General features: G+C 43.6%; 1 protein-coding gene across 1 annotated transcript in view; it reads right to left on the reverse strand.

The window, feature by feature from the left end:
• LOC311118650 (uncharacterized protein) overlaps positions 1–18,497 on the reverse strand; it is a gene marked incomplete at both ends in the record, with an annotated part of 194,103 nt that overhangs the window by 25,883 nt on the left and 149,723 nt on the right. The window contains 2 exons of the mRNA XM_084157660.1: positions 4,271–4,530; positions 6,874–6,995. Of these exons, the coding sequence (XP_084013786.1) occupies positions 4,271–4,530; positions 6,874–6,995 (382 nt within the window). The remainder of the gene's footprint in view (positions 1–4,270; positions 4,531–6,873; positions 6,996–18,497) is intronic.

Genomic DNA, 18,497 nt, shown 5'->3' on the forward strand with positions numbered 1-18,497 from the left:
GGAACTAATAGTAGCTCACTGGACTACACCACATGAACTAATAGTAGCTCACTGGACTACACCACAGGCTATAATAGTAGCTCACTGGATTACACCACAGGCTATAATAGTAGATCACTGGTCTACACCACAGGAACTAATAGTAGTTCACTGGTCTACACCACAGGAACTAATAGTAGCTCACTGGACTACAACACAGGAACTAATAGTAGTTCACTGGTCTACACCACAGGCTATAATAGTAGACCACTGGTCTACACCACAGGAACTAATAGTAGTTCACTGGTCTACACTACAGGAACTAATAGTAGCTCACTGGACTACACCACAGGAACTAATAGTAGCTCACTGGACTACACCACATGAACTAATAGTAGCTCACTGGACTACACCACATGCTATATTAGTAGCTCACTGGACTACACCACAGGCTATAATAGTAGATCACTGGTCTACACCACAGGAACTAACAGTAGTACACTGGTCTACACCACAGGAACTAATAGTAGTTCACTGGTCTACACCACAGGCTATAATAGTAGCTCACTGGACACCAACACAGGTTATAATAGTAGATCAATGGTCTACACATCAAGAACTAATAGTAGTTCACTGGTCTACACCACAGGAACTAATAGTAGTTCACTGGTCTACACCACAGGCTATAATAGTAGCTAACTGGACTACACCACAGGCTATAATAGTACACCACTGGTCTACACTACAGGACCTAATAGTAGTTCACTGGTCTACACCATAGGAACTAATAGTAGCTCACTGGACTACATCACAGGAACTAATAGTAGCTCACTGGACTACACCACATGAACTAATAGTAGCTCACTGGACTACACCACATGAACTAATAGTAGCTCACTGGACTACACCACAGGCTATAATAGTAGCTCACTGGACTACACCACAGGCTATAATAGTAGATCACTGGTCTACACCACAGGAACTAATAGTAGTTCACTGGTCTACACCACAGGAACTAATAGTAGTTCACTGGGCTACACCAAAGGTTATAATAGTAGCTCACTGGACTACACCACAGGAACTAATAGTAGCTCACTGGACTACACCACAGGCTATAATAGTAGACCACTGGTCTACACCACAGGACCTAATAGTAGTTCACTGGTCTACACCATAGGAACTAATAGTAGCTCACTGGACTACACCACAGGAACTAATAGTAGCTCACTGGACTACACCACAGGAACTAATAGTAGCTCACTGGACTACACCACATGAACTAATAGTAGCTTACTGGACTACAACACAGGCTATAATAGTAGCTCACTGGACTACACCACAGGCTATAATAGTAGATCACTGGTCTACACCACAGGAACTAATAGTAGTTCACTGGTCTACACCACAGGAACTAATAGTAGTTCACTGGTCTACACCACAGGAACTAATAGTAGCTCACTGGACTACAACACAGGAACAAATAGTAGTTAACTGGTCTACACCACAGGAACTAATAGTAGCTCACTGGACAACACCACAGGCTATAATAGTAGATCACTGGCCTACACCACAGGCTATAATAGTAGTTCACTGGACTACACCACAGTAACTAATAGTAGATCACTGGACTACACCACAGGCTATAATAGTAGCTCACTGGACTACACCACAGGCTATAATAGTAGTTCACTGGACTACACCACAGGCTATAATAGTAGCTCACTGGTCTACACCACAGGAACTAATAGTAGATCACTGGTCTACACCACAGGCTATAATAGTAGTTCACTGGACTACACCACAGGAACTAATAGTAGCTCACTGGTCTACACCACAGGAACTAATAGTAGCTCACGCGTCTACACCACAGGAACTAATAGTAGCTCACTGGACTACACCACAGGAACTAATAGTAGCTTACTGGACTACACCACAGGAACTAATAGTAGTTCACTGGACTACACCACAGGAACTAATAGTAGCTTACTGGACTACACCACAGGAACTAATAGTAGTTCACTGGACTACACCACAGGAACTAATAGCTCACTGGTCTACACCACAGGAACTAATAGTAGCTCACTGGTCTACAACACAGGAACTAATAGTAGCTCACTGGACTACACCACAGGCTATAATAGTAGCTCACTGGACTATACCACAGGCTATAATAGTAGATCACTGGTCTACACCACAGGAACTAATAGTAATTCACTGGTCTACACCACATGAACTAATAGTAGTTCACTGGTCTAAACCACAGGCTATAATAGTAGCTCACTGGACACCAACACAGGCTATAATAGTAGATCACTGGTCTACACATCAAGAACTAATAGTAGTTCACTGGTCTACACCACAGGAACTAATAGTAGTTCACTGGTCTACACCACAGGCTATAATAGTAGCTAACTGGACTACACCACAGGAACTAATAGTAGCTCACTGGACTACACCACAGGCTATAATAGTACACCACTGGTCTACACTACAGGACCTAATAGTAGTTCACTGGTCTACATCATAGGAACTAATAGTAGCTCACTGGACTACACCACAGGAACTAATAGTAGCTCACTGGACTACACCACATGAACTAATAGTAGCTCACTGGACTACACCACATGAACTAATAGTAGCTCACTGGACTACACCACAGGCTATAATAGTAGCTCACTGGACTACACCACAGGCTATAATAGTAGATCACTGGTCTACACCACAGGAACTAATAGTAGTTCACTGGTCTACACCACAGGAACTAATAGTAGCTCACTGGACTACAACACAGGAACTAATAGTAGTTCACTGGTCTACACCACAATAACTAATAGTAGCTCACTGGTCTACACCACAGGAACTAATAGTAGCTCACTGGACTACTCCACAGGCTATAATAGTAGACCACTGGTCTACACCACAGGAACTAATAGTAGTTCACTGGTCTACACTACAGGAACTAATAGTAGCTCACTGGACTACACCACAGGAACTAATAGTAGCTCACTGGACTACACCACATGAACTAATAGTAGCTCACTGGACTACACCACATGCTATATTAGTAGCTCACTGGACTACACCACAGGCTATAATAGTAGCTCACTGGTCTACACCACAGGAACTAATAGTAGATCACTGGTCTACACCACAGGCTATAATAGTAGTTCACTGGACTACACCACAGGAACTAATAGTAGCTCACTGGTCTACACCACAGGAACTAATAGTAGCTCATGCGTCTACACCACAGGAACTAATAGTAGCTCACTGGACTACACCACAGGAACTAATAGTAGCTTACTGGACTACACCACAGGAACTAATAGTAGTTCACTGGACTACACCACAGGAACTAATAGTAGCTTACTGGACTACACCACAGGAACTAATAGTAGTTCACTGGACTACACCACAGGAACGAATAGCTCACTGGTCTACACCACAGGAACTAATAGTAGCTCACTGGACTACACCACAGGCTATAATAGTAGCTCACTGGACTATACCACAGGCTATAATAGTAGATCACTGGTCTACACCACAGGAACTAATAGTAATTCACTGGTCTACACCACATGAACTAATAGTAGTTCACTGGTCTACACCACAGGCTATAATAGTAGCTCACTGGACACCAACACAGGCTATAATAGTAGATCACTGGTCTACACATCAAGAACTAATAGTAGTTCACTGGTCTACACCACAGGAACTAATAGTAGTTCACTGGTCTACACCACAGGCTATAATAGTAGCTAACTGGACTACACCACAGGAACTAATAGTAGCTCACTGGACTACACCACAGGCTATAATAGTAGACCACTGGTCTACACTACAGGACCTAATAGTAGTTCACTGGTCTACACCATAGGAACTAATAGTAGCTCACTGGACTACACCACAGGAACTAATAGTAGCTCACTGGACTACACCACATGAACTAATAGTAGCTCACTGGACTACACCACATGCTATATTAGTAGCTCACTGGACTACACCACAGGCTATAATAGTAGATCACTGGTCTACACCACAGGAACTAATAGTAGTACACTGGTCTACACCACAGGAACTAATAGTAGTTCACTGGTCTACACCACAGGCTATAATGGTAGCTCACTGGACTACACCACAGGAACTAATAGTAGCTCACTGGACTACACCACAGTCTATAATAGTAGCTCACTGGTCTACACCACAGGAACTAATAGCAGCTCACTGGACTACACCACAGGCTATAATAGTAGATCACTGGACTACACCACAGGAACTAATAGTAGCTCACCGGGTCGGCATCTGCAGGCTGCTGTTCCATCAGAATGAGTCAGGCAGGTGGCATTGTGCAGGCAGGGGTCGTGGGCGGGGTCACAGGGGTCAAAGGGTACATTGCATAAGGGCCCACTGAAGAAGGGGGGGCAGGTGCAGCTGAACTCCCCAGGTAGGGGTGACTCCTGACACTGAGCTCCGTTCAGACAGGGCCCAGAGTCACACTCATCCACATCCACAGAGCAGTCCACACCTGCCCAGCCCCGCGGGCACAGACACCTGGGGAGACAGAAGGAGTTAGGGTTGGTATTGGTGTTCTCTACACAAAGGTTGGATATATTTTCTTTAAAAATAAATTATAGGCCTATGTGTTTATGATGTAACTAGCAACATAACATTAAGAGGGAACCGGTAGGAAAGGAGAGCTCTGGTTGATATTGATATTCACATATAATACAAAGGTTGGGGATCGTTTCTACAAAATAAATGATATGTGTTAATGATTTAACTAACATGTTATTTCCCTCTATCCTCTCTCTTATGTGGTGTCCTGTGTGAACTTAAGTTCTCTCTCTCGCTCTCTCCTCCCCTCCTCCCTCAAGGTAGAGCAGATATACCAGTTTTCCCTCCCTCCTCTCTCTCTCCTCCCCCTCCTCTATCTCTCCATCCTCCCCCTCCTCTATCTCTCCTCCCCCTCCTCTATCTCTCCATCCTCTATCTCCGTCTCTCCATCCTCTCCCTCTCTCTCTCCCCCTCCTCTCTCTCTGTCTCTCCATCCTCCCCCTCCTCTATCTCTCCATCCTCCCCCTCCTCTATCTCTCCATCCTCTATCTCCCTCTCTCTCTCCCCCTCCTCTCTCTCTCTCCATCCTCCCCCTCCTCTATCTCTCCATCCTCCCCCTCCTCTATCTCTCCATCCTCTATCTCCGTCTCTCCATCCTCTATCTCCCTCTCTCTCCCCCTCCTCTCTCTCTGTCTCTCCATCCTCCCCCTCCTCTATCTCTCCATCCTCTATCTCCGTCTCTCATCCTCTCCCCCCCCTCCTCTCTCTCTCTGTCTCTCCATCCTCCCCCTCCTCTATCTCTCCATCCTCTATCTCCGTCTCTCCATCCTCTATCTCCCTCTCTCTCTCCCCCTCCTCTCTCTCTGTCTCTCCCCAAGTGTGAAGACACATTAGGTAGAGCAAATACAGCCGTTTTCCCTCCCGATGACTCACAGATCCCCAGAAACCCTTCATGCTGCGAGCCATTGATTGATTCATTAGTTTGACCTGCCATCTGCAGTTCATTATCGCTGCTGCTGGTAGCTAGGTGGAAATATAATCACTAAATATGATCACTATCTGAGCATTTTCCTCCTTCTCTCTCTCTGGTATTTTTCATATTTTCTTGGATAGAGAGAGTGAGAGGAAAGATAGGAGAGGGTTCGTGTTACAAGGGCAGTGGGCTGGATTCGAACCCACGCCAACATGGGTTTGCCAGTGCTGGAGGCAGAGGCCATAACAGCTAGACCACCCCAGGCTATCTGAGCAAGGCCTCCTTGCATTTATTATGTGACTGCGTAGACTGATGCAAGGACACTGACTGTGATTGATTAACACTATAGGGTGGACCCACACTGTACTGTCTGATTAACACTATAGGGTGGACCCACACTGTACTGTCTGATTAACACTATAGGGTGGACCCACACTGTACTGTCTGATTAACACTATAGGGTGGACCCACACTGTACTGTCTGATTAACACTATAGGGTGGACCCACACTGTACTGTCTGATTAACACTATAGGCTGGACCCACACTGTACTGTCTGATTAACACTATAGGGTGGACCCACACTGTACTGTCTGATTAACACTGTAAGGTGGACCCACACTGCACTGGCTGATTAACACTATAGGGTGGACCCACACTGTACTGGCTCTGATATGTTCTTTTCAAATTGTTCTTTTCAGTTGGTGGATCTGTAACCAGGCCAGCCCAGTACAGCTTGGCTTTGCCCTATGGTCTGAATCAGACACAACCCTACTGTGGTACCTACTGGTAGCTTTGCCCTAGGGTGAGAATCAGACACAACCTTTCTGTGGTACCTACTGGTAGCTTTGCCCTAGGGTGAGAATCAGACACAACCCTACTGTGGTACCTACTGGTAGCTTTCCCTAGGGTGAGAATCAGACACAACCTTTCTGTGGTACCTACTGGTAGCTTTGCCCTAGGGTGAGAATCAGACACAACCCTACTGTGGTACCTACTGGTAGCTTTGCCCTATGGTCTGAATCAGACACAACCCTACTGTGGTACCTACTGGTAGCTTTGCCCTAGGGTGAGAATCAGACACAACCCTACTGTGGTACCTACTGGTAGCTTTGCCCTAGGGTGAGAATCAGACACAACCCTACTGTGGTACCTACTGGTAGCTTTGCCCTAGGGTGAGAATCAGACACAACCCTACTGTGGTACCTACTGGTAGCTTTGCCCTAGGGTGAGAATCAGACACAACCCTACTGTGGTACCTACTGGTAGCTTTCCCTAGGGTGAGAATCAGACACAACCTTTCTGTGGTACCTACTGGTAGCTTTGCCCTAGGGTGAGAATCAGACACAACCCTACTGTGGTACCAACCTGTAGCTGTTGAGGAGGTCGGTACAGGTGGCGTTGTTTTTGCACGGCTGTGACGAACACTCGTCTATTTCCTGTTGGCAGAACTTGCCCTCCCATCCGGGGACACAGAGGCACTCGTATGTCTGGAATACAGGAAGTGAAATTATACATCGTAAGTCTGGAATACAGGAAGTGAAATGATTCGTCGTAAGTCTGGAATACAGGAAGTGAAATGATACATCGTAAGTCTGGAATAAACAAAGTGAAATGATACATCGTAAGTCTGGAATCCAGGAAGTTAAATGATACATTGTAAGTCTGGAATACAGGAAATGAAATGATACAGTGATGATGTCACTAAATAATAGAGCAGGGATACTCCAATCTGGACCTCCAGTCCAGTTCCACTGCTGATTTTCATTCTTCCCCTCTTATCAGGGACTGATAAAAATGTGATCATATTACTCCAGTGCTAGCCTCCTGTTGAGGCTAGGGCTGATTTCAAGGTTTTACTGCTAACTTACAAAGCATTACATGGACTTTCTCGTACCTATCTCTCCGATTAGGTCCTGCCGTACATACCTACACGTACGCTACGGTCACAAGATGCAGGCCTCCTTATTGTCCCTAGAATTTCGAAGCAAACAGCTGGAGGCAGGGCTTTCTCCTTATCCATGTGAGAGATGCAGACTCGGTCTCGACCTTTAAGTCGTTACTGAAGACTCTCTTCAATAGGTCCTATGATTGAGTGGAGTCTGGCCCAGGGGTGCGAAGGTGAACGGCAAGGCACTGGAGCGACGCACCGCCCTTGCTGTCTCTGCCTGGCCGGCTCCCCTCTCTCCACTTTGATTCTCTGCCTCTGACCCTATTGGGGACTGAGTCACTGGCTTACTAGTGCTCTCCCATGCCGTCCCTAGGAGGGGTGCGTCACGTCGTGCCAGGCCTTTTTCGCTATACTCAACTTAAGTGGGTTGAGTCACTGACGTGATCTTCCTGTCCGGTTTTGCGACCCTCTCAGGCTCATGCGGTGGAGGAGATCTTCCTGGGCTATACTCAGCCTTGTCTCAGGGTAGTAAGTTGGTGGTCTGTTTATATCCCTCTAGTGGTGTGGGGGCTGTGCTTTGGCAAATTATGTGCAATAGTCTATGTGCCGGGGGGCTAGGGTCAGTCTGTCCTATCTGGTGTAATTCTCCTGTCTTATCTGGTGTCCTGTGTGAATTGAAGAATGCTCCCTCTAATTCTCCCATCACTCTCTCCCTCCCCCATCTATCTCTACCTCTGGGAGGACCTGAGCCCTAGGACCATGCCTCAGGATTACCTGTCCTGAAGACTCCTGGCTGTCCCCAGTCCACCTGGTCGTGCTGCTGATCCAGTTTCAACTGTTCTGCCTCCGGCTATGGAACCTTGACCTGTTCACCGGACGTGCTACCTTGTCCCGGACCTGCTGTTTTCGACCCTCTCTCTCACACACACACACACACCTGCTGTCTTGACCTCGGAATGCTCGGCTATGAAAAGCCAACTGACATTTACTCCTGAGGTGCTGACCTGTTGCACCCTCTACAACCACTGTGATTATTATTTGACCCTGCTGGTCATCTATGAACGTTTGAACATCTTGAAGAAGGTGGGCCAGTATGAAAACATTTTTTTTAATGTATGCACTCACTAACTGTAAGTCGCTCTGGATAAGAGCGTCTGCTAAATGACTAAAATGTAAATGTCAAATGTAAGAAAAATCTGGCCTTAATGGCCATGTACTGTTATAATCTCCACCCGGCACAGCCAGAAGAGGACTGGCCACCCCTCAGAGCCTGGTTCCTCTCTACCCAGTATAGCCAGGAGAGGACTGGCCACCCCTCAGAGCCTGGTTCCTCTCTAGGATTCTTCCTAGGTTTTGCCTTTCTAGGGAGTTTTTAGCCACCGTGCTTCTACATCTGCATTGTTTGCTGTTTGGGGTTTCTGTATAAGCACTTTCTGTCATCTGCTGATGTAAAAAGGGCTTTATAAATACATTTGATTTAATTTGATTTAGACCTGGGACACCAGGTGGGTACAATTATTATCAGGTAGAACAGAAAGCCAGCAGTGCTCAGGACATCCAGGCACAGATTGTAATACCCAATACAGTAATACAATGAGTATTGCCCTTGACCATTCCACTTCCTGGTTCAATAGACCAACTATGTAAAGAGAACATAGTTGTAGTGTTTTATACCTAAAAACCTGCCACAGCTACACATACAGTTGAAGTTGGAAGTTTACATACACCTTAGCCAAATACATTTAAACTCAGTTTTTCACAATTCCTGACATTTAATCCTTGTAATAATTCCCTGTCTTAGGTCAGTTAGGATCACCACTTTATTTTAAGAATGTGAAATGTCATAATAATAGTAGAGAGAATGATTTATTTTAGCTTTTATTTCTTTCATCACATTCCCAGTGGGTCAGAAGTTTACATACAGTCAATTAGTATTTGGTAGCATTGCCTTTACATTGTTTAACTTGGGTCAAATGTTTTGGGTAGCCTTCCACAAGCTTCCCACAATAAGTTGGGTGAATTTTGGCCCATTCCTCCTGACAGAGCTGGTGTAACTGAGTCAGGTTTGTAGGCCTCCTTGCTCGCACATGCTTTTTCAGTTCTGCCCACACATTTTCTATAGGATTGAGGTCAGGGCTTTGTGATGGCCACTCCAATACCTTGACTTTGTTGTCCTTAAGCCATTTTGCCACAACTTTGGAAGTATGCTTGGTGTCATTGTCCATTTGAAAGACCCATTTGCGATCAAGCTTTAACTTCCTGACTGATGTCTTGAGATGTTGCTTCACGGTTGGGATGGTGTTCTTCGGCTGGCAAGTTACCCCCTTTTTCCTCCAAACATAACGTTGACCCAAGAGACAGATTCCAACAACTGTAAAATGTAATACTTCCATCCCCCCAAAAAAAACTCCTATTGTTGTTTCATCAGACCAGAGGACATTTCTCCAAAAAGTACAATCTTTGTCCCCATGTGCAGTTGCAAACCGTAGTCTGGGTTTTTTATGGCGGTTTTGGAGCAGTGGCTTCTTCCTTGCTGAGCGGCCTTTCAGGTTATGTCGATATAGGACTCGTTTTACTGTGGATATAGATACTTTTGTACCTGTTTCCTCCAGCATCTTCACAAGGTCCTTTGCTGTTGTTCTGGGATTGATTTGCACTTTTCGCAACAAAGTACGTTAATCTCTAGGAGACAGAACGCGTCTCCTTCCTGAGCGGTATGACGGCTGCGTGGTCCCATGGTGTTTATACTTGCGTACTATTGTTTGTACAGATAAACATGGTACCTTCAGGTGTTTGGAAATTGCTCCCAAGGATGAACCAGACTTGTGGAGGTCTACACATTTTTTTCCTGAGGTCTTGGCTGATTTCTTTTGATTTTCCCATGATGTCAAGCAAAGAGGCACTGAGTTTGAAGGTAGGCCTTGAAATACATCCACAGGTGCACCTCCAATTGACTCAAATGATGTCAATTAGCCTATCAGAAGCTTCTAAAGCCATGACATCATTTTCTGGAATTTTCCAAGCTGTTAAAAGGCACAGTCAACTTAGTGCATGTAAACTTCCGACTTTAACTGTAATATTATCCCACCGCTGCCAACAAATGTCTCACTGAATGAGCTTAGCGTCAATTAGGTTTTGTTGCCCAATATGGTACCCAAGTTTAATCTCCCACACGTTGAGTAATAATATTGTGATACAGTTGTTACTATATGCAGCGTTTAATTATATTCATATGAATACTTAAGAATGTTATACTACAACATCCCACTCAGCCAGAAATACCTCTCCTGGGAAAATATGTTTAAAGCTACAATCTGGCATTAGAAAAAAATTAGTACCACCACTTGTTTTGGTAAAAAGCTGAGGGACGGGGCTGGGGAAATGCATACAGAACAAAAATATAAACGCAACATAAAGTGTTGGTCCCTTGTTTCATGAGTTGAAATAAAAGATCCCAGACATTTTTCATATGGACAAAAGGCTTATTTCTCTTAAAATGTTGTGCACAAATGTGTTTACATCCCTGTTAGTGAGCATTTCTACTTTGCCAAGATAATGAATCCACCTGACAGGTGTGGCATATCAAGAAGCTGATTAAACAGCATGATCATTGCACAGGTGCACCTTTTGCTGGGGACAATAAAAGGCCACTAAAATGTGCCGTTTTGTCACACAACACAATGCCACAGAGGTCTCAAGTTTTGAGGGAGTGTGCAATTGGCATACTGACTGCAGGAATGTCCACCAGCGCTGTTGCCAGATAATTGAATGTTAATTTCTCTACCATAAGCTGCCTACAATGTCGTTTTAGAGAATTTGGCAGTACATCCAACCGGCCTCATAACTGCAAACCCTGTGTAACCACGCCAGCCCAGGACCTACAAATCGTCTGAGACCAGCCACCCGGACAGCTGATGAAACTGTGGGTTTGCACAAACTGTCCGAAAAAGTCTCAGGGAAGCTCATCTGTGTGCTCGTCGTCCTCACCAGGGTCTTGACCTGACTGTAGTTCGGCGTCGTAACCGACCTCAGTGGGCAAATGCTCACCTTCGATGGCCACTGGCACGCTGGAGAAGTGTGCTCTTCACGGATGAATCCCGGTTTCAACTGTACCGGGCAGATGGCAAGCGGTCTGCTGATGTCAATGTTGTGAACAAAGTCCCCCACGGTGGCGGTGGGGTTATGGTATGGGCATGCATAAACTTCGGTCAACTAACACAATTGCATTTGATCGATTTCAATTTGAATGCACAGAGATACTGTGACGAGATCCTGAGGCCCATTGTCGTGCCATTCATCCGCCGCCATCACCTCATGTTTCAGCATGATAATGCATAGCCCCATGTTGCAAAGATCTGCACAAATTTCTGGAGGCTTCCATGGCCTGCATACTCACCAGATATCTCACCCATTGAGCATGTTTCGATGCTCTGGATCGACGTGTACAACAGTGTTCCAGTTCCCACCAATATCCCGCAACTTTGCACAGCCATTGAAAAGGAGTGGGACAACATTCCACAGGCCACAATCACCAGCCTGATCAACTCTATGTGAAGGAGATGTGTCACACTGCATGAGGCAAATTATGGTCACACCAGATACTGACTGGTTTTCTGATCCACGCACCAATTTCTTTAATTATCTGTGACCAACAGATGCATATCTGTATTCCCAGTCATGTGAAATCCATAGATTAGGGCCTAATGAATTTATTGCAATTTACTGATATCCTTATATATGAACTGTAACTCAGTAAAATCTTTGAAATTGTTGCATGTTACGTTTATATTTTTGTTCAGTGTAAGACATATGCATTTGTAACTTCCCAGATCGCAGATTGTAGCTTTAATCTGTGGAATAGTCATGGTTGACTTGGAATTTCCACTACTGTATCCTCCAACTACCACCCACCTCTTTTAAAATGTTCAAGGCTTTTCAAGGTACGACTTTGTTAGCATTTGTTACTTCTGTATACACTGAGTGGACAAAACATTAGGAACACCTTCTCTTTCCATGACATAGACTGACCAGGTGAATCCAGGTGAAAGCTATGATCCCTTATTGATGTCACCTGTTAAATCCACTTCAATCAGTGTAGATGAAGGGGAGGAGACAGGTTAAAGAAGGATTTGTAAGCCTCGAGACAATTGAGACATGGATTGTGTATGTGTGCCATTCAGAGGGTGACAAAATATTTAAGTGCCTTTGAACGGGGTATGGTAGTAGGTGTCAGGCGCACCGGTATGAGTGTGTCAAGAACTGCAACGCTGCTGGGTTTTTCCACGCTCAACAGTTTTCCCTGTGTATCAAGATTGGTCCACCACCCAAAGGACATCCAGCCAACTGTGGGAAGCATTGGAGTCAACATGGGCCTGCATCCCTTTGGAACGCTTGACACCTTGTGGAGTCCACTTTTCACAACACTTTAAGTGAGTGCCCTCAGGCCACTACCACATATATACAACACAAAATCCATGTGTACGTGTGTGTATAGTGCTTATGTTATCATGTGTGTGTGTGCGTGTCTGTGCCTGTGTGTGTGTCTCTTTACACTGTTCCATAAGTGTATTTTTATCTGTTTTTTAAATCTGATTTTACTGCTTGCATGAGCTAGTTGATGTGGAATAGAGTTCCATGTAGTCATGGCTCTATGTAGTACTGTGCGCCTCCCATAGTCTGTTCTGGACTTGGGGACTGTGAAGAGACCTCTGGAAATATCAGTGGGTTTTGTGATGAATGAGCAATCTGATTCAATGAATGATGGAGCCCAGTTCGCCATTTTGCCCAAAATGTAATTTAAGGTGCTCCAAAGCTTTTTTACTACTATCATTTGTCTTTATATAATGTATCTTTGTTTCAAAACTGTTTAGCAGAGCAAACCGACAAAGAGAAAGCCCACGATCACAATTTGCATTTTGAAAACAAACCTCAGCCAAATCTATGAGGACTTTCACTGCATGACTTGAGTTGAGTTCTTCAATTTTTCTCCCCGTACTCTACGTTCAAGTCAGTGGACTACGTGAGTTGTGTTCTCTTTGTATTAAGTCAGTACACTACGTGAGTTGTGTTCTCTTTGTATTAAGTCAGTGGACTACGTGAGTTGTGTTCTCTTTGTATTAAGTCAGTACACTACGTGAGTTGTGTTCTCTTTGTATTAAGTCAGTACACTACGTGAGTTGTGTTCTCTTTGTATTAAGTCAGTGGACTACGTGAGTTGTGTTCTCTTTGTATTAAGTCAGTGGACTACGTGAGTTGTGTTCTCTTTGTATTAAGTCAGTGGACTACGTGAGTTGTGTTCTCTTTGTATTAAGTCAGTACACTACGTGAGTTGTGTTCTCTTTGTATTAAGTCAGTGGACTACGTGAGTTGTGTTCTCTTTGTATTAAGTCAGTACACTACGTGAGTTGTGTTCTCTTTGTATTAAGTCAGTACACTACGTGAGTTGTGTTCTCTTTGTATTAAGTCAGTGGACTACGTGAGTTGTGTTCTCTTTGTATTAAGTCAGTGGACTATGTGAGTTGTGTTCTCTTTGTATTAAGTCAGTACACTACGTGAGTTGTGTTCTCTTTGTATTAAGTCAGTACACTACGTGAGTTGTGTTCTCTTTGTATTAAGTCAGTACACTACGTGAGTTGTGTTCTCTTTGTATTAAGTCAGTACACTACGTGAGTTGTGTTCTCTTTGTATTAAGTCAGTGGACTACATGAGTTGTGTTCTCTTTGTATTAAGTCAGTACACTACGTGAGTTGTGTTCTCTTTGTATTAAGTCAGTACACTACGTGAGTTGTGTTCTGTTTGTATTAAGTCAGTACACTACGTGAGTTGTGTTCTCTTTGTATTAAGTCAGTACACTACGTGAGTTGTGTTCTCTTTGTATTAAGTCAGTGGACTATGTGAGTTGTGTTCTCTTTGTATTAAGTCAGTGGACTATGTGAGTTGTGTTCTCTTTGTATTAAGTCAGTACACTACGTGAGTTGTGTTCTCTTTGTATTACATCAGTACACTACGTGAGTTGTGTTCTCTTTGTATTATGTCAGTACACTACGTGAGTTGTGTTCTCTTTGTATTAAGTCAGTGAACTACGTGAGTTGTGTTCTCTTTGTATTAAGTCAGTACACTACGTGAGTTGTGTTCTCTTTGTATTAAGTCAGTGAACCATGTGAGTTGTGTTCTCTTTGTATTAAGTCAGTGAACTACGTGAGTTGTGTTCTCTTTGTATTAAGTCAGTACACTACGTGAGTTGTGTTATCTTTGTATTAAGTCAGTACACTATGTGAGTTGTGTTCTCTTTGTATTAAGTCAGTGAACTACATGAGTTGTGTTCTCTTTGTATTAAGTCAGTGAACTACGTGAGTTGTGTTCTCTTTGTATTAAGTCAGTACACTACGTGAGTTGTGTTCTCTTTGTATTAAGTCAGTACACTACGTGAGTTGTGTTCTCTTTGTATTAAGTCAGTGGACTACTTGAGTTGTGTTCTCTTCGTTAAAGTCTGTGGACTACTTGAGTTGTGGTACTCTGTGGTCCTCTGTAGCTCAGCTGGTAGAGCATGGCGCTTGTAACGCCAAGGTAGTGGGTTCGATCCCCGGGACCACCCATACACAAAAATGTATGCACGCATGACTGTAAGTCACTTTGGATAAAAGCATCTGCTAAATGGCATATTATTATTATTATTATTATTATTGTGTTCTCTTCGTTAAAGTCTGTGGACTACTTTAGTTGTGTTCTCTTTGTATTAAGTCTGTGGACTACTTGAGTTGTGTTCTCTTCGTTAAAGTCTGTGGACTACTTGAGTTGTGTTCTCTTCATTAAAGTCTGTCCTCGAGTTCGTCATTAAAATCTTCATTATGATAATTAATCAAGGTGTAGGAGATGAATGGGTTGTTGTCTATTAGTTTCCTGGCCAGGATCAGGCAGGTTTAATTGAACACAATCCTCTTTGCATACAAAATTAAGGGGGTCAAACTGTCAAGGGGTATCCGGAATTCTTCAATGCCAGCCAACGTTCCTGTGTATGTCTAAGGTACGGTGTGTGTGCGTGTGTCTGTATGTGTGTGCATGCGTGTGTGTGTGTGTATGTGTGTGTGTGCATGCGTGTGTGTGTGTGTATGTGTGTGTGTGCATGCGTGTGTGCGTGTGTATGTGTGTGTGTGCGCGCTTGTGTGTGTGCGTGTGTAAGTCTGTGTGTGTGTGTGTGCATGTGTGTGTGTGTTGTGCTTGCTGCTGGTTGAACACCTGCTAATCTGTATTGCATACACTGGAGGGGAGCTGTTCAGCTTTGTCTGATATCATTTGTACACTGCAGGTCCCTATTCATAAGAGGGGGTAGGACACTGCAATGAATTAACACAAAATGTACAGTAATCAGTTGTGTGTGTGTGTGTGTGCGCGTGTGTGAATGTGTGTGTGTGTGTACGTGCTTACGCGTGCAAACGTGTGTGTGTGTGTCAGCCATGCTATTAATGGAATAGAATATTAGATCATTACTACAACAGCAACAAACAATGTTACCAAACAACAACTACGGAGCGGACCTCATGGGGGCCTCGCTGCTTCATCCACAGGTGTATCATTAATGTTCATTTCCATAAACGCCAACACAGTGACAAAACAGAAAAATATGATTTGCATCAGATCAAACAGGTATTAACTAACACAGTGGTTGCTTCCCAAATTTACATTTACATTTGACATTTTAGTCATTTAGCAGACACTCTTATCCAGAGCGACTTACAGCTTTTGACCAGGACCCATAGGGCACTACATAGGGAATAAGGTGCCCTATTGGCCCTGGTCAAAGTAGTACACTATATAGGGACAATGGTGTCATTTGGAACGTACACTTAATCAGTCAGGAATCCTATTCATACAGGATGTCAATAACCTCTTCAGCTATGCAGTCAAGTCCCTGGTCTACTGTTTGATCATCATGGAGTGTTGTTAAACAGTCAAGTCCCTGGTCTACTGTTTGATCATCATGGAGTGTTGTTAAACAGTCAAGTCCCTGGTCTACTGTTTGATCATCATGGAGTGTTGTTAAACAGTCAAGTGCCTGGTCTACTGTTTGATCATCATTGACTGTTGTTAAACAGTCAAGTCCCTGGTCTACTGTTTGATCATCATGGAGTGTTGTTAAACAGTCAAGTCCCTGGTCTATTGTTTGATCATCATGGAGTGTTGTTAAACAGTCAAGTGCCTGGTCTATTGTTTGATCATCATGGAGTGTTGTTAAACAGTCAAGTCCCTGGTCTACTGTTTGATCTTCATGGAGTGTTGTTAAACAGTCAAGTCCCTGGTCTACTGTTTGATCATCATGGAGTGTTGTTAAACAGTCAAGTCCCTGGTCTATTGTTTGATCATCATGGAGTGTTGTTAAACAGTCAAGTCCCTGGTCTACTGTTTGATCATCATGGAGTGTTGTTAAACAGTCAAGTCCCTGGTCTACTGTTTGATCATCATGGAGTGTTGTTAAACAGTCAAGTGCCTGGTCTACTGTTTGATCATCATGGAGTGTTGTTAAACAGTCAAGTCCCTGGTCTACTGTTTGATCATCATTGACTGTTGTTAAACAGTCAAGTCCCATGTCTACTGTTTGATCATCATGGAGTGTTGTTAAACAGTCAAGTGCCTGGTCTATTGTTTGATCATCATGGAGTGTTGTTAAACAGTCAAGTCCCTGGTCTACTGTTTGATCATCATGGAGTGTTGTTAAACAGTCAAGTCCCTGGTCTACTGTTTGATCATCATGGAGTGTTGTTAAACAGTCAAGTCCCTGGTCTACTGTTTGATCATCATGGAGTGTTGTTAAACAGTCAAGTGCCTGGTCTACTGTTTGATCATCATTGACTGTTGTTAAACAGTCAAGTCCCTGGTCTACTGTTTGATCATCATGGAGTGTTGTTAAACAGTCAAGTCCCTGGTCTACTGTTTGATCATCATGGAGTGTTGTTAAACAGTCAAGTCCCTGGTCTACTGTTTGATCATCATGGAGTGTTGTTAAACAGTCAAGTGCCTGGTCTACTGTTTGATCATCATTGACTGTTGTTAAACAGTCAAGTCCCATGTCTACTGTTTGATCATCACGGAGTGTTGTTAAACAGTCAAGTGCCTGGTCTATTGTTTGATCATCATGGAGTGTTGTTAAACAGTCAAGTCCCTGGTCTACTGTTTGATCATCATGGAGTGTTGTTAAACAGTCAAGTCCCTGGTCTATTGTTTGATCATCATGGAGTGTTGTTAAACAGTCAAGTCCCTGGTCTACTGTTTGATCATCATGGAGTGTTGTTAAACAGTCAAGTCCCTGGTCTACTGTTTGATCATCATGGAGTGTTGTTAATCAGTCAAGTCCCTGGTCTACTGTTTGATCATCATGGAGTGTTGTTAAACAGTCAAGTCCCTGGTCTACTGTTTGATCATCATGGAGTGTTGTTAAACAGTCAAGTCCCTGGTCTACTGTTTGATCATCATGGAGTGTTGTTAAACAGTCAAGTCCCTGGTCTATTGTTTGATCATCATGGAGTGTTGTTAAACATGCTGCTGTGAACCATATGCTTGCACAGTTCATGCATCTTTGATGACTTACTTTTGACATCTAATCAAAAGTACTTGATGTCTCTAAATATTCTCATAGAAGCTAGGCACATGGAGTATTTGTTGTATGGGACATATCCACTTGTAATGGATGCATTCCAATAATTAACAATGGGATTCAAAGAGATACATGCTACAGGGATAACAGTAGAGTACAAATGGCAGAAATCCTTGGCAGTAGAAATTGAAATGCTTAGCACATCAGACAAATCATCTCACTCTGCACATAGACCATAGTGATTACACTAACCATAAATACTTCACATTCTTATGAGAGGATTTATTAAATGTTCGCAAACACCACTACTAAGTGGAAATCTTTCATTTAAAGCCGTTCTGCTCCACTACTAGTGAAATAAATTGATTCCTCCCTGGCCCTGTCTCCATTTTAACCAGCTAGAACAGAGTTTTGCATTATTCAACAGAAATAAATGATATCCTATTTTCTACCCTATAGTTCTGAGTCTGGAGTCTGGAGTGTATGAATCCTAACACCTTGTTTATTCATTTA

This window comes from Coregonus lavaretus, assembly GCF_964263955.1.
Source record: "Coregonus lavaretus genome assembly, chromosome: 1".
NCBI lineage: Eukaryota > Metazoa > Chordata > Actinopteri > Salmoniformes > Salmonidae > Coregonus > Coregonus lavaretus.